The sequence below is a fragment of the Mya arenaria genome, chromosome 2, assembly GCF_026914265.1.
Source record: "Mya arenaria isolate MELC-2E11 chromosome 2, ASM2691426v1".
NCBI lineage: Eukaryota > Metazoa > Mollusca > Bivalvia > Myida > Myidae > Mya > Mya arenaria.
In genome coordinates, this window is record NC_069123.1 from 59,469,441 (window position 1) to 59,497,056 (window position 27,616).

General features: G+C 38.2%; 1 protein-coding gene across 1 annotated transcript in view; it reads left to right on the forward strand.

Annotated features, from left to right (window-relative positions):
* Nucleotides 1–27,616, forward strand: part of LOC128216356 (fatty acid synthase-like) — a 38,678-nt gene extending 11,062 nt beyond the window's left edge. Inside the window, exons 11-32 of the mRNA XM_052922917.1 lie at nt 2,272–2,591; nt 4,529–4,715; nt 5,105–5,309; nt 9,553–9,722; nt 11,119–11,209; nt 11,467–11,640; nt 14,305–14,412; nt 14,593–14,900; nt 15,148–15,294; nt 15,514–15,712; nt 17,735–17,968; nt 18,536–18,648; nt 19,166–19,334; nt 19,664–19,827; nt 21,148–21,298; nt 21,443–21,631; nt 23,079–23,200; nt 23,390–23,612; nt 25,290–25,408; nt 26,074–26,337; nt 26,589–26,858; nt 27,366–27,616. Of these exons, the coding sequence (XP_052778877.1) occupies nt 2,272–2,591; nt 4,529–4,715; nt 5,105–5,309; nt 9,553–9,722; nt 11,119–11,209; nt 11,467–11,640; nt 14,305–14,412; nt 14,593–14,900; nt 15,148–15,294; nt 15,514–15,712; nt 17,735–17,968; nt 18,536–18,648; nt 19,166–19,334; nt 19,664–19,827; nt 21,148–21,298; nt 21,443–21,631; nt 23,079–23,200; nt 23,390–23,612; nt 25,290–25,408; nt 26,074–26,337; nt 26,589–26,858; nt 27,366–27,491 (4,053 nt within the window). The 3' untranslated portion in view covers nt 27,492–27,616. The remainder of the gene's footprint in view (nt 1–2,271; nt 2,592–4,528; nt 4,716–5,104; nt 5,310–9,552; nt 9,723–11,118; nt 11,210–11,466; nt 11,641–14,304; nt 14,413–14,592; nt 14,901–15,147; nt 15,295–15,513; nt 15,713–17,734; nt 17,969–18,535; nt 18,649–19,165; nt 19,335–19,663; nt 19,828–21,147; nt 21,299–21,442; nt 21,632–23,078; nt 23,201–23,389; nt 23,613–25,289; nt 25,409–26,073; nt 26,338–26,588; nt 26,859–27,365) is intronic.

The following is a 27,616-nucleotide window of genomic DNA, read 5'->3' on the forward strand; positions in this document are numbered from 1 at the left end:
GTCAGACTGATCATCTCTATGAAATCTAGGTCAAGTTCGATATTGGGTCATCTGGGGTCAAAAACTAGGTCAGTAGGTCAATTAGTATAAATACGTTGTGAACACATTAGAGGTCACAATTTTAGCCTAATCTCAATGCAACTTGGTCAGAATGATCATCTCTATAAAATCTAGGTCAAGTTCGATATTGGGTCATCCGCGGTCAATAACTAGGTCACTAGGTCAATTGGTAGAAAAACCTTGTGAACACAATAGAGGTCACAATTTTAGCCTAATCTCAATGCAAATTGGTCAGAATGATCATCGCTGTAAAATGTAGGTCAAGTTTGATATTGGGTCATTTACGGTCAATAACTAGGTCACTAGGTCAATTAGTACAAAAACCTTGTGAACACAATAGAGGTCACAATTTTAGCCTAATCTCAATGCAACTTGGTCAGAATGATCATCTCTATAAAATCTAGGTCAAGTTCGATATTGGGTCATCCGCGGTCAATAACTAGGTCACTAGGTCAATTAGTACAAAAACCTTGTGAACACAATAGAGGTCACAATTTTAGGCTAATCTTAATGCAACTTGGTCAGAATGATCATCTCTATAAAATCTGGGTCAAGTTCGATATTGGGTCATACGCAGTCAATAACTAGGTCACTAGGTCAATTATTAGAAAAACCTTGTGAACAAAATAGAGGTCACAATTTTAGCCTTATCTTAATGAAACTTGGTCAGAATGATCATCTTAACATAAGCTAGGTCAAGTTCCATATTGGGTCAACCCAGGTCAAAAACTAGGTCACTAGGTCAGTAGAAAAACCTTGTGAACACAATAGAGGTCACAATTTTAGCCTAATCTCAATGCAACTTGGTCAGAATGATCATCTCTATAAAATGTAGGTCAAGTTCGATATTGGGTCATCCGCGGTCAACAACTAGGTCACTAGGTCAATTAGTACAAAAACCTTGTGAACACAATAGATTTTCTTGTCTGAAGCCACAAGGACTAGGTCTTAAATATTTGGTTTGAAGCATTGCCTACTGATAGGGTCATGTGGGGTAAAAAACTAGGTCAGTGGGACAAATAAAAGAGTGGCCTCTAGGGGCCATACTTTTCATTGGATCTTTATGATAATAGGTCAGAATGTTCACTTTATTTAGCAAAGCTACAGGTGAGCGATACAGGGCCATCATGGCCCTCTTGTCAATATGAGGACAAAACCACATTCACTAGGCACTGCGGGGCCACCTGAAAGGTAAAAACACAGCCCATTGCCTCTGCTGTCCCCGGAATACCCCTTGAACAAGGGCGAGGGGTGGGCGGGGCAGTGGTTACAATTGACAAGTGTATTACAATCCCGGATTATGCTGCAAATAAAAACAAAATATAAGGTGATAAACTTAGGCTTACTTATATTGAGGTATATCCAGACCAGTGTTTATATCGCTATTTGTGAAAAGATATTTGTTCAAAACTGTTGTTTTGTCAGAATTTGATCAAAAATGAGCTTGAAACATCAATTTGGACCAAACAATGACTCGTGTTCCAGTTAAGTTGACCTGTCCGATTTCCATTCAAAACGAGTCACTAATTACACAATATAATCGCTACCAGTCTCAGATACACCTGCTTTATTGCATAATGATTGCTTTAAATAATGATCCTTTAGTGAATGAGACGATCAACAATGACTTCAAGCATGCTCAAAACTTATTTATTGTCAAAAATAAGATTTTATTTCCAAACTTCGAGCCACATTGTTTATACCGGAAGCTGCCATTTTGATTGAATTTATTGAAACCCATGCTAAACCGATCGATATACAGTATAAAAACACTATGCATCGGTAACTTCCCTTTTCAAAAACAAGTGTAGAAAAATTATACTTGAGTATTTTTAGCCTTTTAATAAATCATTACCTGAAAAAAATCTGCTTGGCGATCAAAATATTTTTTTTAGGTTTTCAAAAAAATAGGAGCGGTAAATCCGCAGAACGAAATATCAATTTGGTGTGGCCTCACTGTTACAAAAAATAGAGGATAGTAGTTGAAACTGAATCTCTTCTGCCAATCATTTAAAAGCCGGTTTTGTCACATCGCGATTCTTGTTTACTTTTTACTTTGATTTTTTTCTTGCTTTTGACAGGCACATATTACATCATTTTTGTATTCACTTCTAAGTCAAAGCAGCATAATCGAGCAAGCTGTCTTACAACAGCTCTTGTTTTGTAAAGTACTTTACAACAGATTAATAAATTAATTTACTCTTCATTTAGATTATTCAGCCCAAGTCATTTTCCAAGTGTTGGGTGCATACATCACAATCAAAGGCTGAAACTTGTACCATTGACTATCTTGTGGAGATCATGTCTTGTGAAGCAAAAAGGGAACAAGCTAAAGAAGTTCCAAGCCATGATGAACACCAGCTAGAAGCCTTTAAACAAGTACCTAGACACGCAATTGTCATTGAGGTTGCAACAGGACAAGGGACTTCGAAAAAGATACAAGAGTTATTAGACAACCAAGTTACTGCTGTAAGCTTGATGGAAAAAGGGAGTGATGATGAAGTTGAAAATTTCTTCGAAAGTCTTGGACAGTAAGTGTCATGTTTTGTTTGAATATCATTACAGTTAAACTGCAGTCATTCGAACGGCAGTCTTTCGAGAACCGGCGGTCCCTCGAGGTCAGAGCTTGGTTCCGAACATTTTTCCTTCTATTTTTATATAAAATATACTGACGCTGCATCGAAACCTAAATCAGTCGAGGAGTCCAGCATATTAGTCTGTCACAAACACACAAATCATGCACAAAACCATATGGCTCCCTCAAGGTCATAATATCACACTTTTTCTGGAACGTGTGTTCCAAAATAAACAATTGATAGGTATTCAAATTTTCGCAAGTTGTAAAAGTTGCAATGACAGTTTAAAAGAGATTTGATAAGGTGTGAAAAACTGTTTATCACTGTTTACGTATGACCGATGATAGTTGATTTATAAGGGCATTTGAGAAGATGATTATGAGTTTGAACAGTTTCATGAGACAGACAAGATGCGCCAATCATCAATCCTTGATTTTGCGAAAATTAAATCTCACAAATGCCGTAAAAATTTACTGTCATATTGCAATGTTGCTTGTTGCTTGTGCTTGTAGAGAATGTCCTTTTTGCAAAAATAAACTATTTATTCATTTATATTTACACCTCGGCTTCCATTCCTTAAATGAACTACCTTTCGGCAATTGCGTTCATCAATCGATGAACGCAACATCTTCGGATATGTTTGGATCGGAATTCATTACATAACAATATACATGAAAAATATTTATCTTGTGATCTAAGTTTAAATTGATTACCAGTGAAGTGTATTATTGCAAACATAATAAAGATTTTCAAGAGTAAAGACATAAAGTTTAACTGCTAAATAAAATCACTACGCGATCTGCTTGCAGCGGACTTAAATGTACCTCTTTTTGAGTATGTAAACCGTCCAAATATATCCGAGGTTGTTTTTGAAAAAAATGGCCGAGGAGTTCTGAGTGATCAAATGATGTATTGCTATACATGGTTTCAAACACCTAACAAGTTGAATTTCTCTATACAGAACATAGTCAGTAGTCACGTACATGAAGGGAAGAGGCTGTATATTTGCCATAACTATTTGAAATTTACGTTTAAAAGTTGTTTCAAGTGGTTGATCTTTTCCCGCGATATTGTGACGTCATTTGAAAAAAATGCTTCCGGTTACAGTCGGGTCGTTCTATTTACAGAATGGGTAGGAAAGGGTTACTGAAAGGTTTTTTAAAATGAAATAAAGTATTTTTTTAACAATTATTAAATGAAATAATGAACTACTGGTGTAAATATAAGTAATGAATTGCGGGCTTGATGTCATTATCGGGGATACGAACGCAATTGGGCTGGTCAAAGTACGCATGGAGTCCTTCGGACTCCACACACTTAGACCAGCCCAATTGCGTTCATACCCCGATAATGACATCAAGCCCGCAATTCATTCCTTAAATAATTGTTTTTTCTTTTACATTTAGTATATGACAGCCTTTGAACATATGAGCAATTTTCACAATGCAACACATAATCGGTGTCGGATCCCTCGAGGTTTTAGCTCGGACCCCGGCGTCCTCGAGCGATCGCAGTTTTACTGTACAATATTCTTTGTAAAGACCTGTTTTGAGAATAAAAGCTAAAATGTGTGGGCACATAAATTTATTTCAAATGTTTAAGAAACTTGCTTATCTATTGTCTCAAAATGAGACATACATGTACATTTACATTTATGAATGACTACTACAAACAAAAGAAAACTGTAAAACAAATTTTGCAGAACATCAACATTATTGTATACATGTATTTGTACTTCAGTGTTCTTCCAGTTTCAGTGAACTTTATTGATTTTTGTCATTATCTTAAAATTTGATCATTGGTTATGTTTCACATTAAATTGTTTTCAAAATCATGTGAACAGCTAGCAGTATAAGTAAAGGCACATGTAAATAATACCACTTTCTACCCAGGTGCTATCTGGCTGGCCTGCAGTTTAACCCCCTTGGAATATTCCCCCCCATGGAGTATCCTGTCTCTCGAGGCGTCCCCTTGCTATCACCCTTCTTTACCTGGGACCACGCCCATTCCTGGGACGTGCCACACCAAGAGGACTTTCTTACTGGGGGACACGGACAATTCAGCCAGACCAGCTTTCAGATTGCTACAGGTGATAATAATGAATAGAGATCTTAAAAATGTAGCAAGTCGCATGTTTAAAAGAAATATATATAACAGTGAATTTAATGTGTGGTATGATCAATAAAAGCCATTTCAAAACATGCTACAGTGTTTAAACTCTACTTTCTTTAACCATGCCCTATTTTCAGAAAAATACTTAAATTACACTTGAATGTGGATTTTTCATTGTCACACAAGAATTCATGAACTGATTTGTCAATATATTATTCCCCTTATGTGACCGCACTAGTTTATGCAACTTTACAAGCATTATGTTTACATTTGTGATTTCTTTTAGGAGTCAGCAAGAAGTTTTGGTTCACATTGAATGCTTTGGGAACACTTTTAAGCGCATTTGAGTGAGCTACATGTACTCTTATACTTTAAACACAGATGGCAAATACAGTCACCTGCTGGATCATGTGATCAGTGGTCGTCCAGTGTTCCCATTGGCTGGTCACATTCTGTTGGCATGGAAGTGTCTAGCCCGTTACCATGGTGAGCTGTTTGAACAAATGGCTGTGCAGCTTGAAGGTGTACAAGTCCATCGCCCAGTTATCTTGCCTGACAATGGTAAGCATTTTTCAGACACTGAACTCCTGCAAAACAAATAAGATTATTGATGACATTAGGGCCCTTTTTTGAATGGTCTCTTCAAAAAAAATTATGCCCCCCTTCGAAGAAGAGGGGTATATTGCTTTGCACATGTTGGTCGGTCAGTAGGTCGGTCGGTCGGTCCGTTGGTAGACCTAAGCTTGTCCGAGTGATAACTCAGCAATTCCTTGATGTATGGTCATCAAACTTGACATGAAGATAGGGCTTGACCAGTAGATGACCCTTATTGATTTTAGGGGTCATCGGGTCAAAGGCCAAGGTCACAGTGACCTTAAATGGTAAAAGGATTTTAAAGCTTGTCTGAGTGATTAATAAACAATATATAGACCTATGGTCATCAAACTTGACATAGAGGCTGGGCCTGACCAGCAGATGACACCTATTGATTATAGAGGTCATCGGGTCAAAGGTCAAGGTCACAGTGACCTTGAATGATAAAAGGTTGTCCGATTGGTAATTTGACAATGCCTACACCCATGGCCCTCAATCTTGACTTGGAGGTTGGGTCTGACCAGTAGATGACCCCTATTGATTTTGGGGCTCATCGGGCCAAAGGTCAAGGTCACATTGACCTTGAATGAGAAAAGGTTGTCCGAGTGATAACTGGACAATGCCTGCACCCATGGCCCTCAAACTTGACATGAAGGTTGGGCCTGACCAGTAGATGACCCCTCTTGATATTGGGTCAAAGGTCAAGGTCACGGTGACCTTTAACACAAAAAAGTTAAAGATTCTCCCAGAGATATCTCAACAAAGCCTGAACCTATAATCATCAAACTTGACTAGAGGGTTGGGCTTGACCTGTAAATGACCCGTTTTAGCTCGACTATTCGAAGAATAGGTGGGCTATACTACTCAACCCAGCGTCGGCGTCGGCGTCCGGTTAAAGTTTTAGGGCAAGTTGGGATTTTCACTTATAAGTCCAATACCCTACATTCAATTGACTTAATACTTCACACAGTTGTTCAGGGCCATCACATGATGAGGTTAGATAACTCCATATTATTCTTTACACAGATTATGGCCCCTGATTGACTATGGAACTTAGGTTAAAGTTTTAGGGCAAGTTGGAATATTTATTATGCCCCCGAAGGTGGGCATATTAAAATCGCACCGTCCGTCCGTCTGGCTGTCCGGCCGTCCGGCTCTGTAACTTTCCCTTGTATGGACAGATTTTAAAATAACTTGCCACATGTTTTCCACATACCAAGATGATGTGTGGCGTGCAAGACTTGTGTCCCTACCTCAAAGGTCAAGGTCACACTTAGTGTTTATTCACAATGGAGTGCTGCATATAAGGACATAGGGTATAGGTTGTCGTGTCCGGGCTGTAACTTTCTCTTGTAAGGACAGATTTTAAAATAACTTGCCACATGTGTACCACATACGAAGACGACGAGTCGCGTGCAAGACCCGTGTCCCTACCTCAAAAGTCAAGTTCACACTTAGTGTTTATTCACAATGGAGTGCTGCATATAAGGACATAGAGTATAGGTTGTCGTGTCCGGGCTTTAACTTTCCCTTGTATGGACAGATTTTAAAATAACTTGCAAAATGTGTTCCACATACCAAGACGACGTGTCGCGTGCAAGACCCGTGTCCCTACCTCAAAGGTCAAGGTCACACTTAGTGTTTATTCACAATGGAGTGCTGCATATAAGGACATAGAGTATAGGTTGTCGTGTCCGGGCTGTAACTTTCTCTTGTATGGACAGATTTTAAAATAACCTGCCACATGTGTTCCACATACCAAGACGACGTGTCGCCTGCAAGACCCGTGTCCCTACCTCAAAGGTCAAGGTCACACTTAGTGTTTATTCACAATGGAGTGCTGCATATAAGGACATAGAGTATAGGTTGTCGTGTCCGGGCTGTAACTTTCCCTTGTATGGACAGATTTTAAAATAACTTGCCAAATGTGTTCCACATACCAAGACGACGTGTCGTGTGCAAGACCCGTGTCCCTACCTCAAAGGTCAAGGTCACACTTAGTGTTTATTCACAAGGGAATTCTGCATATAAGGACATAGAGTATAGGTTGTCGTGTCCGGGCTTTAACTTTCTCTTGTATGGACAGATTTTAAAATAACATGCCACATGTGTTCCACATACCAAGACGACATGTCGTGTGCAAGACCCGTGTCCCTACCTCAAAGGTCAAGGTCACACTTAGTGTTTATTCACAATGGAGTGCTGCATATAAGGACATAGAGTATAGGTTGTCGTGTCCGGGCTGTAACTTTTAGATTGTATGGACAGATTTTAAAATAACATGCCACATGTGTTCCACATACCAAGACGACATGTCGCGTGCAAGACCCGTGTCCCTGCCTCAAAGGTCAAGGTCACACATAGTGTTTATTCACAATGGAGTGCTGCATATAAGGACATAGAGTATAGGTTGTCGTGTCCGGGCTGTAACTTTCCCTTGTATGGACAGATTTTAAAATAACTTGCCACATGTGTTCCACATACCAAGACCACATGTCGCGTGCAAGACCCGTGTCCCTACCTCAAAGGTCAAGGTCACACTTAGTGTTTATTCACAATGGAGTGCTGCATATAAGGACATAGAGTATAGGTTGTCGTGTCCGGGCTGTTACTTTCCCTTGTATGGACAGATTTTAAAATCACTTGCTACATGTGTTCCACATACGAAGACGACGTGTCGTGTGCAAGACCCATGTCTCTACCTCTAAGGTGAAAGATACACTAAGCGTTTATTCACAAGGGAATTCTGAATATAAGGACATAACAGTGTAGGTTGTCAAGTATGGGTGGTATTTTTTTATGTTCAGAGGCAATTTAAAATAACTTGCCATATGTATTTGACACGTAAAGGCAAGATCAACTTTTCATGTACTGACCTTGTTCGTAGGTCAATGTCACATTCGGGGGCATTCGTTACATACTGTGACAGCTCTTGTTAATAACTTCTATATCCTTGGTTCAATTGACTTAATACTTCACACAGTTGTACAGGACCATCACACAATGAGGTTACATAACTCCATATTATCCTAAATACAAGTTATGGCCCCTGATTGACTTAGGTTAAAGTTTTAGGGCAGGTTAAAGTTTTAGGGCAAGTTGGGATTTTCACTTAAAACTCCAATACCATTCATTCAATTGACTTAATACTTCACACAGATGTTCAGAGCCATCACATAATGAGGTTAGATAACTCCATATGATCTTTTATACAAATTATGGCCCCTGATTGACTATGGAACTTAGGTTAAAGTTTTAGGGCAGGTTGGGATATTGTTTAATAACTTCTATACCCTTCATTCAATTGACTTAATACTTCACACAGTTGTTCAGGACCATCACCCAATGAGGTTACATAACTCCATATCCTTAATACAAGTTATGGCCCCTGATTGACTTGGGTAAAAGTTTTAGGCAAGTTAAAGTTAAGGGCAAGTTGGGATTTTAATAAAAAAACATTTATACCATTCATTAAATGCACTTAATAAAATTCAAAATTAATTACGCCCATCTTATAACAAGAAACATAACTCCATTTTAAGCCTAAATACAAATTATGGCCCTTGTTTTTTTGTTTTTTTTGTTTTTGTTTTTTTAATTTTCTTTGAAAGGCATATTTGTATATTCTTAACCACATTTTCATAATGGGAAATCAATTTATTTGAATGACTTTCATCATTGTTTGGGTGGGCTGGTAGGAGGGCAGCATCAAAGTCACCTTATGTATCGAATAATTTTAGTTAGGTTTGACATCAAGAGACCAAACTTGGTATTATTACATCGTTATTGTATTCTAAGTCAAAGCAGCGTAGTCGACCGCGCTGTCTTATAACCGCTCTTGTTATTTAAGTGGTCATCAGGTCAAACGTCAAGGTCACAGTGACCTTAAATCCAATAAGCTTGTCTGTGTGATAACTTGACACTGCCTGCACCCATGGCCCTAAAACTTGACGTGGAGGTCCATGCATATTTCATTCAATTGTCCAAATAATCCTGACAACATGGTGCTCAGGGGGGGGGGGGGGGGGGCATAATGTTTGACAAACATCTCTTGTTTTTTTTATTATTTACCAGAGCATGATTCATGTCATTTGTTGGGTTATACATTTTACTGCTTCATCACAATCATCAAAGTGGACATTTGCCCCAAAAACATGTATTATGTTAAGTTTATACACAAACTCTGTTTGATAACAATTGAAATTCATAGGAGCACTGCTAAGCATGCATGTCAGGGTGATCCCCCTTGTTGGTGAGTTTGAGATCACAGAAGGCCAGGAGCTGGTGTGTAGTGGGAGAATCACACGCCTTGGGAAATCCCTACCTGACACATGTCTAGATGCCCCACCCACATCACCACTGAGGAAGCTGGAGATACATGTATGTTTAAGGAAATCGTAGTTTGTAAAATCTGGTTACATTGACTGGGATATTCAATTTAAGGCATTGTTTTGTTAAGGCCCGGTCACACCGCAAGAACTTTGCTGGAGCGTTCCTGGAGTGGTGAAAACAATTCATCACCGTTCGCTACCGTTCACCAGAAGTTGGCCCCCGATAAGGCAACGCCCTATAGGCTTGGCCACCGCTTATGGTCCCCTCCTACCGCTCTGAAAGTTTTGAGCTGCACAAAATATTGCGAGCGGTGATGAGCGGGCAATTTTCCGCTCCGGCAAAGTTCACCACCGCTCCAACATCGCCCAGTCAGAGTTTGGCACCGCTAGACGCAAGTTTGTGGACGCTTGGGTCCGCTAGGCCAACGCAGAAATCTTGAACGCTGGACCACCGCTGCTTCGCCAGCTTTGCCTGGGCGGTGATTAAACGTTGCACAAACTTTGGTGGAGCGGTTGTAAGCATTTTACGAGCGGACACAGGATTGCTGGAACGGTGTCGGGCGTTGAAGCAGCTATCCATTGCGGTGATGAACTTTTGTTTGGCGTTGGTATGGAGGTGTCGGAGCAGGACCAGAATTTGGCTATAAATACGGGGAGAAATGGACCAGTAGCCCATTTGGAATCGAGCTGCCGTTGAGTGCAGACCTCATTTACATCGAATTTGCTCAAAGTTACAGTAAAACTGTACTACCATGGATGCTGAGAGACTTGCTATGATTGGTGCACTAGTCCAGCAGCAGAATCAGAACCTCCTCAGATTGCAACAAGCTGTTGACAGAAGGAGAAGAGAGAAAAGAAGGCTGCTGCCTTTCCTTCTCCAGCCTTCCTCTTCTTTTGTCTACGTGGCATGATGAACTTCAACTATTGACTTCTATCAAAAATCTATCAGAACTTCTATCAAAGCGATCCGTTCAGCTCCGTAGTCAAAAGCGGTATGCCGCTAAACCAACTTTAAACCCCCGCCGAGCCAATGCCCGCATGCGCAGAACCCCGCTCTATCAACGCTCCCGTCACCGCTAAACCAACGCTCGCTACCGTTAAGCCAACGCTATAGCAATGCCGGCTTCAGCGGTGCACCGCTAAGGCAACGCCCGTGTTTTCGATTTTTTCCCCATATTGTGCGCGGTGACGAGCGTTGTCGAAATTCGATCCCCTCTCCCTACCGTTCAAGGAACGCTCCAACAAAGTTCGGGCGGTGTGACCGGGCCTTTAAATCATGTATCTCAAATTAAAATGTTACTGTGCTTTGAGTAAAAGAATGAAATATGACAGTGGTAATGAATTATGACGTAGACATTTAGCTAGAAAGACAGCTGGTTGGCAATATATAATAACATGAAGAAGGTACATTATTTGTTCATTGAGCTTTTTTTTCCTTTTACCAGTTAACTCAAGAGGAGGTATACAGGGAGTTATGTCTGATGGGTCACAACTACAGTGGAAAGTTTCAGGTGGTCACACAGGCAGACAACAATGGTACATGAACCCTACTACAACATATTTACTGTTTAGGTTAAATGTTATGATTATGCATTTCAATTATTACTTTATAATTGATAGTCATCTTGTTTTGAAAGAATATACTGTAATATAAGATAACATTGATCCACAAGTTGATAATGCGAGAAAGATTTCAAAGCAAACTATTGCCTTGAATAGATATATTGTTAGAATGTATAACTTTGTTCACCCCCGTTTATATCAAAATTGCTACCACAATGTTTTGTCCTTAGGAGAGAGTGGTCAGGTTACCTGGACTGGTGACTGGTTGACATTTATGACTGGAATGATACAGCTGAGCCTTCTTGGTGAACCAGTCCATCGATCTCCACACATCACCAGACTTGGTCAGGTTTCCATCAATCCAGCTGTACACAGGGATGGTGTGGAATCTGGAGTGGCACTAGGTATGCAAAGTTGTAAAATGTGGTTCATTATTCCCCTGCCATACCGAAGCTCTTTACTTCCATCAACTTTGCCTAATCAGGCTGGGATTTTTATTATCCCCCGCCTTGAAAAGGCGAGGGGATATAGTAATGGTAGGCGCGATTCCATCCGTGTGTGCGTGCGTGTGTGTGTGCCTCTGTCCGCTCCACATTCATTTCTTTGCATCTCCTCTTACATTTCTCACGCGATTTCTACCAAACTTTCACAGATTGATGATCATAAAGTGAAGCAGCGCATATTGTCGGGCTTTTGCGATTCGACCATTTTTGAAAGAGTTGTAGCCCTTTGTTTATTTTACATTTAAAATTGGTTTCTTTGCAACTCCTCGTATGTTTTTCATGCGATTTCTACAAAACTTTCACAGATTGATGATCATAAAGTAAAGCAGTGCATATTGTCGGGCTTTCCTGATTTGACCATATTTGAAAGAGTTATGCCCTTTGCTTATTTTACATTTAAAATTGGTTTCTTCGCAACTCCTCTTACGTTTTTCATGCGATTTCTACCAAACTTTCACAGATTGATGATCATGAAGTAAAGCAGCGCATATTGTCGGGCTTTCCTGATTTGACCATTTTTAAAAGAGTTAATGCCCTTTGCTTATTTTACTTTTAAAATTGGTTTCTTCGCAACTCCTCTTACGTTTTTCATGCGATTTCTACCAAACTTTTACAGATGGATGATCAGAAAGTGAAGCAGTGCATATCGTCGGGCTTTCCCGATTAGACCATTTTTGAAAGAGTTATTGCCCTTTGCTTATTTTACATTTAAAATTGGTTTCTTCTCAACTCCTTTTACGTTTTTCATGCGATTTCTACCAAACTTTCACAGATCGATGATCATAAAGTGAAGCAGCGCATATTGTCGGGCTTTCCCGATTTGACCATTTTTGAAAGAGTTATTGCCCTTTGCTTATTTTAATTTAAAATTGTTTTTTTCGCAACTTCTCTTATGTTTTTCTTTTTACCAAACTTTCACAGATTGATGATCATAAAGTGAAGCAGCGCATATTGACGGGCTTTCCCGATTTGACCATTTTTGAAAGAGTTATTCCCCTTTGCTTATTTTACATTTAAAATTGGTTTCTCCACAACTCCTTAAGTTTTTCATGCGATTTCTACCAAACTTTCACAGATTGGTGATCATAAAGTGAATCAGCGCATATTGTCTGCCTTTTGCGACTTGACCATTTTTGAAAGAGTTATTGCCCTTTGCTTATTTTACATTTAAAATTGGTTTCTTCGCAAATCCTCTTATGTTTTTCATGTGATTTCTACCAAACTTTCACAGATTGATAACTATATAGTGACGCAGCGCATATTGTTGGGCTTTCACGATTCGACCATTTTTGAAAGAGTTATTGCCCTTTCTTTATTTTACATTTAAAATTGGTTTCTTCGCAACTTCTCTTACGTTTATGACTTTATAGTGACACAGTGCATATTGTCAGGCTTTTGCAATTTGACCTTTTTTGAAAGAGTTTTTGCCCTTTCTCAATTTTACACATTTCTTATTTTCCTGAGAAACTACCCTTACCATTGATTGGCTTTCGTTACAAAAAATGTCCCCATGAGGCGGGGGCGGCTGTCTGTGACCGCTCTTGTTAAACCAATTTGCTTTTTCAGGGTTCGAATTTAGACTCGCAAAATGCGAGCGACATTTGCAAATTGCGAGTGACTTTTATTCAAGCTCGCGAAATTCTGCGAGTGGCTTTTTCTAGGCCACAAAATGTTAAAAGGAAAGTAGAATAAACATGAACTTAACTCCTCTACGTAGTCGAGTGTAAACCGCCTATAAGTGGCATGTTTACACTACCAGTTTAAAGAAGATAGTACGGAGTCACGCTCTAGTAAGTTTTCAAAAATAGAACAAATACGGAAAAGGCCGAGTTTTATCTCGAATCGTTCCGGGATGCTCCGAGGCGTGCATAATACAAAGTGAATACAAACGACGTAATCACCTAGCTCAATCATTGACTAAATTTAGCGCTTTCGCGCACTATATGTAAACCCCATCAACCTTTGAATATATTTCCACCCAACTGTCAAAGTGAAGAGACTTCGTCAATCAATATATTTCATGGTCCAAAGCATCCACTAACATTTACTGTTGCTTTTATTTTAAATTTATAATGTTATTGTTTTTAATACTTATAGACTTAATGAAATCTGTAGCGTGCTTGCCGAATGGGTATTACCCGATGGCTAGGGTAAATATACAAAGTGAACAATGTCAAATTATTGGACAGCTTTGTTATCAAAAAGCGGCCAGCATCTGATGAGTCTTTCCGTACCCCCCAAAAAGAATAAGCCATCAACAAGTTCTAGTAGCCAAGTTACTCAAGATTGAAACTTTTTAATACTCATAATAGGTCTTAAGTGTAAATTTCTACTTTAATTAGACAAAATTATAAGGGAATAAAGCAAATAATAACATTGCAAGTTGATTTTTCATTTTGCGAGTTGCCTCAAAAAGCACTTGAAAATTTTTGCGAGTGCTGCTCAAAGTTAAATTCGAACCCTGTTGTTATGCCCTGTGTGTAAAAAAGTGTTCAGGGAAAATCTCTTAACTATTACAATGTACTTCAGGTATTCAGGATATTGTGCATTTATTGGTTATTGCAGTACATGTAAACAGAGGATGCAACAGTGTTACCTCAGGAGGAGTAAAACTAGAGGGCGTGGTCACTGTGGTAGAACCAGTTTGTGTTGAACCTGCAATAGACTGCAAAGGTATTTGTTTGGTACTAGACGTTATATGTTGGTTATTAAGCAATTTAAGATTTAAATTATAAAATCCAAATATCTTAATAAATTTGGAGAGAGTCAACATTTATTGTGCAGGCTGTAAATTTAGTTTGATTTTTTTTCTTTTATGTATTGGAAAGTTTTAAATTCTTTATTTCTTTTCAGATTTTAAAGCAGTGCATGTGACAAAGTCTGCATACCTAGCCATACCAAGAAAAGCTTCCAACCCCAGATGGGTGTCCTCCTTGTTGACCTACCCCAGTTACCTTGGTAACAGTGAAGATCATGTGCTCTGCTATCCCCGCTTCTGTACGATAGGGGAGAATGATGTAGCCATAGTGAGGGGTGGGTGGGGAAGGAACATGAACCCCCAAGGCAGAGGACTAGTGGACTGGGAAGGACAGGGACTGGGAAAGATGTTCAGTGGATATGACAACAGTGGAAAGAGGGTGATCGGATTTGTGCCTACAGGGGTAGGACTTATTTTGATGGATGTTTTTATTTTTTCTACAAACATAACCAGACCTTGTACATTTTAACAGATTTAATAAAAATGCCCATATAGTTTGTGCTTATTAATGGTTGGAACTTTTGCAGTGATATAGTCCTTTAAATTATCATACATGATAAAAAATAAACATTAATGAGTTGTGGTCAGTGAGACATTAATGAGTTGTGGTCAGTGGGAATGTTAACACCAGATATGAATTATTTGTTAAGGCAATGGCCACCAAAGTGTATGCAGAGAAGGTTCACCAGTGGCGGGTTCTTGATTCTTGGAGCCTGCAGGAAGCCAGCACGGTGCCTCTACCATATTTCCAGGCTTACCATGCCCTGGTGCAGAGGGCAGGGATTGACAAGAATAAGGTACAATATGGCATCTTTTAGACTCATAAGGTCAAAAAACAAAGTTTATAAAGATTAATCATAACACACATAATATAGTTGGTGAATGTCTTGGGCTTTAGTAGAGCTTTAGTTTATGAAAGATAATACATACTAATTGACTGAAGATTAACAAGAACATACCACTTTTACAAAATCAAGTCAATATTACATCTGTGTGTATGTTGTACACATTTCCAGAGTGTACTTGTGGTAGGATCAGGAGCTGAGGGTCGTGCAGGGGTGGCGGTGGCCATGCAGTATGCCTGCTCTGTGTATGTGGCAGCAGAAACTGACAAGCACAAAATTATGTTACTGGAAGACTTCCAGGATTTAAAAGATTGGACATTCTTAAAGCAGGATATGCACGGGGAAGTTTTGCGAAGAACCAATGGACAAGGTTTACATGTTATGTTGTTATGCTTCATGATAATGCAATTGTATACCTGTATAGAAAGTAATGGATGCAAACAAATGCCAAAATTGATATTCTATTATTCAGTAATTCTTTGGATCAAATATTAGATTACCAAAATGAATCTTTAAGAAGTTGTAGTTAACTATTATTATTTGCTATAGTTATAGACTAGGCCTTTATACCCTTATTTTTTGTAGCCGGTACACTTGACAGATCCTGATTCTTCCCTAAATTAGCCTCTGAAATTCCCCATCCCAACAAAAGGCAATACATTTTGAACAAACACAACACAAAATCTAATAATTTCAATTCCACTGCATTCATATTTCACGTTTTATGACGTTTTAAAATAACAGAAGGGTTTTCTGTATGACGAGCAGCCTTGTTCTGGGATTGACCTTTACTATATATAACTATGAAAAAACCAAACCTACTCCGGAATTAGTAAAATAAAAAAATAAAAACAAGCATGGATTTTGACTCAACCATTATACAACAATACAGGAAATACATCCTAAAATTCTATACCATACAGTTACATTTCAAAGCATGACCGAAATATTGAAAGACGGAAAACACAGTTTGTGGCACATACATGTAAGCAGAACATCGCATTCATATCGTCACAGCAATTTAAAAACAATATGTACAACTTAATTGGAAGTTAAGACAACAATATCGTGTGAATGCCGATTCCCTATGACCTTAATTGGCCTGTTCATTTAAATTTCACTGTAAAAATTTGAAACTTGTGTTAAGTCACTTGTCAAATAGTCAGTTATTGTTAAATTACTGGGACTGTTTAGTACCTGACCATGGCATATGCCCTAATTGACATATGACGCATGTATAGTGTTTTGTCATCACATTCACACCTCTTGTATTAGTGGCCAATCGTTGTGAAACAAGACAAACAAATTTCATATACAACAACACAGTTGAAGGCAAAAGGTTGGTTATTTTATTTATTCAACAAAAAAACAATCAAATATTCGAATACCGTTGTTGACATTCGAATACCAAAGGTTTGATCTAATATTCCAATATCCGTTTGCATCCCTAATAGAAAGTAATATCAACAGTATGACAAGTTTAAATCTTTCTTTTCAGGTCTGACATTTTTCTGTTAAAACTAAATAGTTGTATAACTGATACTGATTTAAAAATTGCGAAGGGCCAGCTTAAAAAAACTGATATTAATACCCCCAACAAACAAAGTTTGAAGGGGGTATATTGGAGTCACCCTGTGGTCGGTGGGTTTGTCGGTCGGTCCGTTGCAATTTACCTTGTCCGGAGCATAACTTAAAAACTACTGGATGGAATTTGATTAAACTTCATACAATGGTAGGGCATAATGAGAGGAAGTGCAGTGTATAATAACCATAACTCTATTCTTGCTTATTACTGAGTTATTGCCCTTTGTTACTTTTTTTTGTCCGGAGTATAACTTGAAAAGTACTGGATGGAATTCATTGGAACTTCATACAATGGTAAAGCAGAATGAGAGGAAGTGCAGTGTTCAAGAACCATAACTCTACTTTAGCTAATTACTGAGTTATTGCCCTTTATTTGTTTTTTTTTTGCTGTCAATTTTTTTTCCAGACATTAACTTGCAAACTACTAGATGGTATTTATTGAAACTTCATACAATGGTAAAGCACAATGAGAGAAAGTGCAGTGCACAAGAACCATGACTCTATTTTAGCTAATAACAGAGTTATGGCCTTTAATACTTTTTTCTTGTCCCAAGCATAACTTGAAAACTATTGGATGGAATTTAATAAAGCTTCATACAGTGATAGATCATAATGAGAGAAAGTGCAGTATACAGGAACCGCAATTCTATTTCAGCTAATTACAGAGTTACTGGCCTTTGTTACTTTTTCTTGTCCGGAGCATAACTTGAAACCTATTGGATGGAATTTAATAAAACTTCATACAGTGATAGATCATAATGAGAGGAAGTGCAGTGTACAGGAACCTTAATTCTATTTTTTATGCTAGGAGTGGATATAGTGTTCCACTGTGGTGAGCCAGGCAGCCTGCAGACTGTGTGCCCACTAGTAAGGGATGGTGGGAGTCTAATGCAGTGCCACACCACAGGAAATGTACCAGCCGATGAAGGTCAAGGGACGGTGCTTATTAGCCTGCTACAGAGGAATTGTCGCCTCTGTCACATCAGTATAGACAGGCTGGACAGGGAAATTGAACATCATGCCGCTCTGCTGCTGGCTGAAGGTAAGTTGTTTGCTGGCTTGAGGGTATAAGCTGGCTGATGTTTTTAGTGGCTGGGTATTAACAGGCAGGCCCTAAGTCTTTTATACCAGGATCAGGCTGAGCACACAATTTTTGTTTTGGAATATATTTTATTTTTATTTTTTATTGTTAAGTTCTCCTTTAAAAAAGTGCTCAGATTTTAAAAGGAATTTTTTATAAAAAAGAAAGAATTATTTTTTTGTTTTCTTAAATAAAGTTGAAGGAGGAAGACTTAGCTAAATGAAGAAAGATAATAAAATGTTTTATGCTTAAGATGTTTTGAGAGATAAGCAGCCAGCTCAGCTTGCTTGAGGTTAATAACAAGGTTAGGTTAAGTTGCTGGTTGAAGATTATTTCAAGCAGCAGTATAAGTAAGGGTTTCATGAGTTGTACTGAGAGAAGTTAACAACAGTATAAGATAAAGCTGACATTCACAGAGCCTCAGAGAAATGAAAACGTTGGGTTTGTTACATTAAAAAAGGATTGCAATGTTTTACCATTCATTTTACATCAATTCAAAGAATATTAAATCTTCCTTTCACATCTAAGGTATCGATTCTGGAGCCGTGAGGCCTTTCTCTTCCAAATTGTTTGAGGTGGATAAGGTACATCAGGCCATCAGCTACAAGGAGGCCCATCCTTCAGATTCCGTGGTCTTGAAGGTATAGTAATGTTTACATTTATTAGTTTTTCAAAGCAAATTGATGATACATGATTTTACTACTTTACATCTTATATTTACATTCATCTTGTCTTCTGTAAATAGAAAGCTTGACATTCACATTGTATGATCCTCATGCCATTCTTGTTAATATCAGAACTGCACTCTGATTGCATTAGCACAACATTATTTAACCACTGGTGTAGGCCATACTAACAATTTTTTTATACAAATGCATGTTGTCGGGAACCATTCTACAACATTAAATAATAATCAGTTGATTTCAGAGAAGAGCTAGTTTAATACATTGTATTTGCTCACATGTCATCATGTGTTATACAGCATAAATACATGAAAAATGGATTCATCATTTGTTGAAGTAATTGATTAAGGCATTATATCATCTAACAAACTTGATTAAGACTATTTCTAATAACATTAGTTTTAAAAATCATGCTTCTCAGTTTTTAAATATTGAATGAATCCAAACAGATTTCAATCCTGGTTTTGTCATCCAGCTAGGAGAAAGCAAGCCAGGTCCCCTGGAAGTGGAGGCCGTGACGCGCCTGTTACTTGCCCCGCACAAGGTGTATGTTGTCCTGGGAGGCCTTGGGGAGCTGGGGCTGCAGCTGGCTCACTGGCTTGTACAGCGTGGGGCCAGGAAGCTCCTCCTTACAGCTGACTCAGGTGGGGGTTAGGAATAGCCAATGTGAATTCAGCATATCTAATAGCTCTCCTTTTACTTATCAAACTAATCAACAATATATTCTTATAAATTCTTATATTAAACCTCTAAGACTTGGTTTAGAGTTCTAATTAAAGTAAATATTTCTCTGGTTGCGGTTTATAGATTCAGGATCTACTAGATATATGGATGATTGTCAACATTCTAAAATTGCATAATCTAGCTTTCAGTGTTAATGACTTACTGGTAAATCAGTTTTGCCCTTAAAATGTATTATAAAAGTATTATACGATTATACACTTGATACAAGAAAATTGTATTCACATTTCAGGAAAAGAGACAGGATACGAACAACGGAAACTTCGTGAGTGGAAGAAAATGGGTGTTACAGTAATGGTTTCTGAGAGAATCACTGGTACCCAGTTCTGTGCAGTTGTGCTGATAACTGATGCCAAGAAACTGGGACCAGTAGGAGGAATATTTGATATAAAAATGGTAAGAATGGTCCTAATTGAACAATATTTTGAGGTTGAGAGTGGTCGATGGATGGAGATGTCAGCTTTTCATCAAAGAGCTCATGGGTTTTAATCTCACAAGGATCATATTATATTGACCTCTCATAGAGGACACAAGTACTGGTTTCCTTCTGTAACAATGTTGAGAGTGAATCATATTGATCAGCCTATAACAATCTTCATAATCAAGTTATATTTGACCAAATCTAGTATTAATTAACAAATTAAACAATCATTACATGTAAAATTGGTTTTTATAAGCCGGTTTTTAAAAAAACAAACAGGACATACATGTATTATAGTTTTACCTACGGTGGGTGGTCGGGCAGTGTCCAGTATGGTGTCCTTTCAATAACTTAAGAATACTTTGTCTAATCATCGCCCAGTTTGGTCAGAATGTGTATTGGTATAATATCTTGGACAAGAACCAGCCATATTGGTCTAGTCTCTATATCGAGCGTTATTGTCCTTTCATTTTAGTTATTTCTTAAAATTGGTCTTGCCCGCTTATTAATTCTAGGAGCCTTTGTCCAATCATCACTCAATTTAGTCGGAATGTGTATTGGCATAATTTCTCAGACAAGTAAGATAACCAGCCATATGGCTATAGTCACTCAAGTGTTATTGCCCTTTACTTTTAGAAATACATCAATTCAGTCTTGTCCCCTCTAGCTTTTGAAGCTTTTGCCAATCATCACCAAATATGGTCAGAATGGGTATGGAAATAAATTTTGGACAAGTTCTCTAACAAGCCCTATTGCTTGAGTAATCACCCATAATATAAGTTACCTAAAACTAGTCTTGTCAGATCAATTAATCTAGAAGCTGTTTTCCAATCATCACCAAATTTGGCCAGAATGTATTTGGGCAGAATATCTTGGTCAGGATTGATGACCAGCCATGTCGCCTTAGTCACTTGAGAGTTATAACCCTTGAATTGGCAATTGTTTTTACCATTGTTGCTCTCTAATTTTGGTTTTGATTTAACGAACAACCACTTATCACCAAACTAAGGCAAACTTGGTGTTTTAAAATTAGGATCAGCGTATTTTGTGACAGTTAGGGATCCTTAATTTGTGTTTATGAATCATTGGGAATGCATGCTTGTTAATAAATAAAGAATTTGTCAGAAATGAGGGCAATATTGTAAATGTTTTTTTGGGCAGTTTGTGAAAAATGTGACGTCATATAATTTTTCAACAAAGTCTACGATTTAGTGGGACAGCCCTCATTCAAGTCTTGAAAATTAATTAAGGCATTAATTTTTTTAAGGCATAAGACATCCATCATCTTTTTACAGGGAGAGGATTGCTACTCCAGGGTCAAAAACCTAGAAACTGTTGTGAGGGATACATGCAGGAGCATCAACTGGTTTATTGTGTTTAGGAGGGATAGCCAGTCAACAGAACTGTTGGAATGGTGTGAGGGCAAGATCGATGAAAATTACAAAGGTGATTTAGCATTGCAAAATGTTTGAATTGTTGAGAACTTCAATGTATCTACCAAATAATAACTCGTTGTATGATATACTTGTACTGAAAAATATTATTAATTTTAATGCTGTAAAGTTACACATAATTTAAATATCCTTCCAGTCCAAGTCATTAAACTGGTTGACCATCAACAAATTGGATGTCCATCTCCTTGGCGACTACCACCAAATGACCTTGAGGCAGCTATGTTGCAGGACTGCACTGAATGTGATTTATGCCTGGATGCAGGGGGAACACAAGAAAGAAAGGCCAAAAATGAAACCACCTTGGAGTGTTTGTGCAGATTATCAGGTGATTTGTTTTTCTAAGCATTAAGTTTGTAGTCAAAATAGTAAACAATAGTATAGGTGGAATGTTTGTCCCCCCACTAAGGTGGCCATATTAAGATAACAGTATTTTAATATAAATAGGCACATGTGTTTGATGCATTAAGGTGATGTTTGGCTTACAGACGTAGCATTATGGACTGTTACATAATAATATATACATGTATGCTGAAAAAGTATAGTTTATTGTGTCCAATTTGTAACTGTCATGAACAGGGATTCTAAAATAAATTGGCACATGTGTTTGGTAGGCAGAGGTGATGTGTCAAGTGAGAGTCAAACGTCCTAAATGTAGACACATAAGTAATTGCATTTTCCATTGATGTAGATGGCACTTTGGATGCATTTGTCACTTACTGTGACAGCTTTTGTTTTTACAAGTTTTAAGTATTTTTTTTTATTAGGATAACTTTCAAACTTTAAATCTTTTACTATATTATAACTGAAACAGTTATATTAATTTTGCCAGACTACAGAGGGATTTTGTCTATAGGTTTACTCTCGGTCCATCTGTCTGTCAGCTTGTCGGCACCAACATCTAGGTTTATAATTTATATTGACATTAGGTTTAGGGGCTTTTTTGTATAGTTTTCCACATGAAAAGCTCCTACAACCTCCTGATTACAAGCTATATTTAAAGAATTAGAAACCTCATCAACCATTATTGTTGGTACGTCTGTCTGTCCAAAGAAATGCTGAAATAACTAAAAAAAAATGCAAGCTAGGTAAATGAACTTTAGCGTGTGGATAGAGGGCTATTAAGAGATTATGCACCTCATTGTTCTGTTCGACCAAATTAATTGATGCAATGGCAACATCATAGTGAAAATACTTCTCTTTGGCAGGATTTTGGTTTAACTCAAAACCATATAAAAGCTACATTGGTAACTTGATTTATCTATGTTAAAAGAAGGTCACCAGGAACAATTTGCACAAATGTTTCTATCTTTTTTATGCTATGGCAACAAAAATGGTGAAAATACCACTTTCGGGCAGGATTTTTATGAGATGACATTTTGTGGTTGCTATGGCAACAGTAACAGTGAAAATATTACTCTTATTGAATGGATCCTGCTATAACTTGAGAAGTATGTAAACATGGTAAACATGATATGTGGTTAGAAGGCCATAAGGTCATGTGGTTTCTATGACAACATAGTGTTAATGTTTTCCCTCAATTTGGAAAGAACATTGATCCTGTGATAGCTCGAAAAGTATGCATTAGCTTGGTATATGCAATTAAAGTTTATTGGTTGTTAGAGGCCAATAAGAAAATTATGCTGATGGTTTAGAAATATTGTGACTTTGGCAACAATAAATATATATATATATGGCTAAAAATATGCTGCGTTCTTTTTGTATAATAAATACCCAGTTGAAATGGAACAATAACAGTTTACTGTGTCCTCCAGGTGTGCTTGACATGTCCAGTTTGGAAGGGTCCCTGAGCCTGAATCAGCTGGGGTTAGACATACTGGACATTGCAGAGCTTAAACTGCATGTTGACAAACTGGCATGGTTCACATCCCAAGAGGTAGAAGCATACATTTGACTATTTATAATATAAAAAAAATACATACAATGTTTAACTAATTTGTCTTTGCTTTAAATCATGAAGTAAAATGAAGTATTTATCGTTGGAATGTGCTTTTAAAACGTTGTGTGTATGGAATATCTGATATGAAGATCACTTGTATCATGAGCTATAAACTCCCTCTTGCAGTTGAAGCATATGAAGGTCGAAGAATTGCTCGACTTACTGCCAGAAAGTACTGATGATAAGAAAAGTGAAGAGGAAACTGAGAACCACTCAATGGCCGACTTGACTGATTCAGACAACAAGAAGTTGAGGCCTCTCCTACCATCTTTCAGTGACCAACAAATGATAGTTAAGCTGAACAGTTGGCCTCAACCTGCAATGCCTGTCTATATTATATACAATGATGGTAATTTTTTAAATTACTATCCAGAAGTTTTAATCTTGATTGATTTCAATTTTACATTTCAATTATACATGTCTGATTATTATTATGCCCCCTTCGAAGAAAAGGGCTATATTGCTTTGCACATGTCGGTCGGTAGGTCAGTCAGTCGTTCCGTCGGTAGACCAAAGCTTGTCCGAGTGATAACTCAATAATTCCTAGACGTATAGTCATCAAACTTGACATGAAGGTTGGGCCTGACCAGTAGATGACCCCTATTTTTTTTAGGGCTCATCAGGTCAAAGGTCAAGGTCAAGGTGACCTTTAATGATAAAATGATTTTAAAGCTTGTCCGAGTGATAACTCAACAATGCCTAGACCTATGGTCATCAAACTTGATATGAAAGTTGGGCCTGGTCAGTAGATGACCGGTCATCAGGCTTAAGGTCAAGGTCACAGTGACCTTGATTGGTTAAAGGTTGTCGAGTCATAACTCAACAATGCCTCCACCCATGGCCCTAAAACGTGACTTGGAGGTTGGGCCTGACCAGTAGATGACCCCTATTGATTTTAGGGGTCATTGGGCCAAAGGTCTTGGTCATAGTGACCTTGAATGATAAGCACTTGTCTGACTGATAACTCAACAATGCTTGCACCCATGGCCCTCAAACTTGACTTGGAGGTTGGGCCTGACCAGTAAATGACCTCTATTAATTTTAGGGGTCATTGGGCCAAAAGTCAAGGTCACAGTGACCTTGAATGATAAAAGGTTGTCCTACTGATTACAATGCCTGCACCCATGGCCCTAAAACTTGACTTGAAGGTTGGACCTGGCCAGTAGGTGACCCTTATTGATTTTAGGGGTCATCAGGCCAAAGGTCAAGGTCACAGTGAACTTAAATGATAAAAGGTTGTCCTACTGATAACTCAATAATGCCTGCACCCATGGCCCTCAAAATTGACTTGGAGGTTGGGCCTGACCAGTAGATGACCGCTATTGATTTTAGGGGTCATTGGACCAAAGGACAAGGTCACAGTGACCTTGAATGATAAAAGGTTGTCCAAGTGATAACTCAACAATGCCTGCACCCATGGCCCTCAAACTTGACTTGGAGGTTGGACCTGACCAATAGATGACCCCTATTGATTTTAGAGGTCAAAGGTCAATGTCACAGTGACTGTGAATGCAAAAATTTGTTTGAATTATATCTCGATGATGCCTGCACCCATGGCCCTCAAACTTGACCTGGAGTTTGGGTCTGACCTGAAAATGACCCCTTATGATTTTAGGGGTCATTGGGTCAAAGGTCAAGGTCAGGCTGACCTTTAACCAAAAAAGATTTTCTGTGTGATAACTTGACAATGCCTATGGCCCTCAAACTTGACATTCAGGTTTTTGGTGACCAGCTGATGACTCCTATGGATTTTGAGGTCATTGAGTCAAAGGTCATGGTCATAACACACTCTATCCTTTGAATGGTCATAATCTTAAAACTGCCTCAATGGCATCCTATGTCATTCAATTGTCCATATAATCCTGACAACATGGCGCTCAGTGGGGCATAATGTTTGACAAACATCTCTTGTCTTTAAATTTATGGTTTTGATTTTGTTTTGTTACGCCCTTGGTTGAATGATAAGGTCGGTGCTTGAAGCATGGTTTTCTTCAGCTATTGCAAGTTACCTTTTTCTTGTTGACAGAGACTGTTTGGGAGGTGTTAGAGCTAGCTAGAATGGTAAAGGCCCCAGTGTACGGCCTCCATGTCACTGCTGACACACCCACAATGTCTGTGAATGCCCTTGCTGGATACTTCCTGCAGGTAGGCTTCATTTTGTTATTTAACTTTAAAATTTTTATGCCTCCCTTCGGAGAACTAGAGGGTACTTAGCTTTTCATGTCAGATCATGTTGGTCAATAGACCAAATCTCGTCCAAAGATAACTAGAGTACTCTAAGGCCTAAGGTCCTCAAACTTGGTAAGGAGGTTGGTCATGACAAGCAGATAGCTTCTATTGGTTTTGGAGTCTGTAGGTCAACACTTATTTGTCAAATTGATAACTAGAGTTTGCTGGGTCTTGCAGGTTGGTCATCCCTATTAATTCTGAGATCAGTTGGTCAAAGGTCAATATGACCTTGGACACAAAAAGCTTTGTCCAATTGTTAACTAGAGTATGCTTAGGTCTACGGCCCTTAAACTCATTAAAGATGTTGTCATGATCTGCAAATGAACCTTATTGATTTTGAGGTCAGCAAGTCAAAATTCAACAGTGACCTTTTGCCTGCTTAAGAGAATGCTTGTTTCTGTAGATTCTTCAAAATATGGTTAAAAAATGATTACACTTGAGCCTTTCATAACAATTATATTATGTACTTAAAAAATGTTAATGAGCTGGTAACTGCTTTCCTTATGACTGCTTAAAAATAATGTTTATTTCAATATTTGGTATATACCAGTCAATTATAATGGTTCAAAACACCGTTTCAGAATCTCTGCTTGAACAACAATTGTGAACCATTCATTCTGATTGGTCACAAGTTTGGTTGCCCTGTTGCCATAGAGATGACCTTACAACTAGACACAGATGACCTTGACCTTGTGAAACAGCTTATCTGCTTAGAGGGCTCACAGATGTATGTGATGGCTGGGGAAAATGACTGTGTCTCATCAAAGGGGGAATACGACAAAGATGAGATGGAAGAAATGGCGTTGATCTCGTTCTTACAGAGTTTTGATGTTACTTCTGAAGAGGTTGGATTTAGTTTGATCAGTTTTAACTTATTTATTTTACAACAGTTGTGAAACAAGTAATTACATCATATAAATCACTCTCGTTGGCACAATATTGTGTGGGTGTGATCTTATGTTGTGTGGGAAATTGGGAAATCCAGATAAAACCAACTTGCCTAGCTTTGTCACAACCCAACCAAACACAATGCACCTCATTTATATAATTAAAAAAAATCAAATGTTGATACTTGGTGTAAAACATTGCATTTTAGGCTTTAGAAGTACTGGAGAATTTTGATGATGATGATGACAACATCAGCACTTTATCCAAAATGGCAGAAGTGAAGCAGTCTCCCAGATTGGTCTCCCTTGGTCTAACCTCACCCCAGGTCCGTGAGGTCATCACCCGCTATGTCCAGCAGTATATGAACGTTTGCACCTTTAGGCCAACAGCTGGGACTGTAAAGGCTCCAGTCACATTGATCAGGGGCCGGCAGAACCAGAAAGGCTCCAAGATGCCGGGGGATTATGGATTGTCTAAGGTAAATGCTTTTATATGTTCTGTATATCATGCTTGACATATAGTGATAACTTTGGTTAATGTAAGCTTAACTTTCCCTAGATTTAAAAATTACTTACTTTCAGACAATTATTATTATCACATTGAGTCATGCTTAAAACCTACAGACATATACAGGTCACATAATCTATAGCACTCAAAAAATATTACATGCACAGATTTTTTTTTAATGAATGTACATTGCTTAGTTTAAGAAACATTTAATTAATTGAGCATGTTCACAGCAATATCAAAAGCAAAGGTCACAAAACCTCAAATAATCATACATAAAATGAACATACAATAATTATACTACAAGTCTTCACCGTACATATGGCTTGGATTGTTGAGCTAAAAATAGCCTTGTCAAGATTTTTACTACTTTGGAACATGTATTACACATGACCACAGTCCCTGGAGGTCAAGGTTACTCTTGGAGGTCAACCCCTACACAGCATGCATGCATATAACTGTTATGCTTGTGTGTCAGGTGTACGAGGGAGGGGTGGCAGTCCACATTCTCAACACCCCACATGGCACCGTCCTCCAAAAGATGGCTGACGAAGTCATGGCAACGATCAACGCTACAGTGGAAAAGGCCAAGACAGCAGGCTAGAACTCAGATTGTGACTTTATGGTGTCTGTATTGCAGACATTAAAAGAAAAAACATACTTTTTTTCATGTCAAGACATATCATTCATTGGTTAATTAAAATGATTGGATTAAAACTTGAATAATTA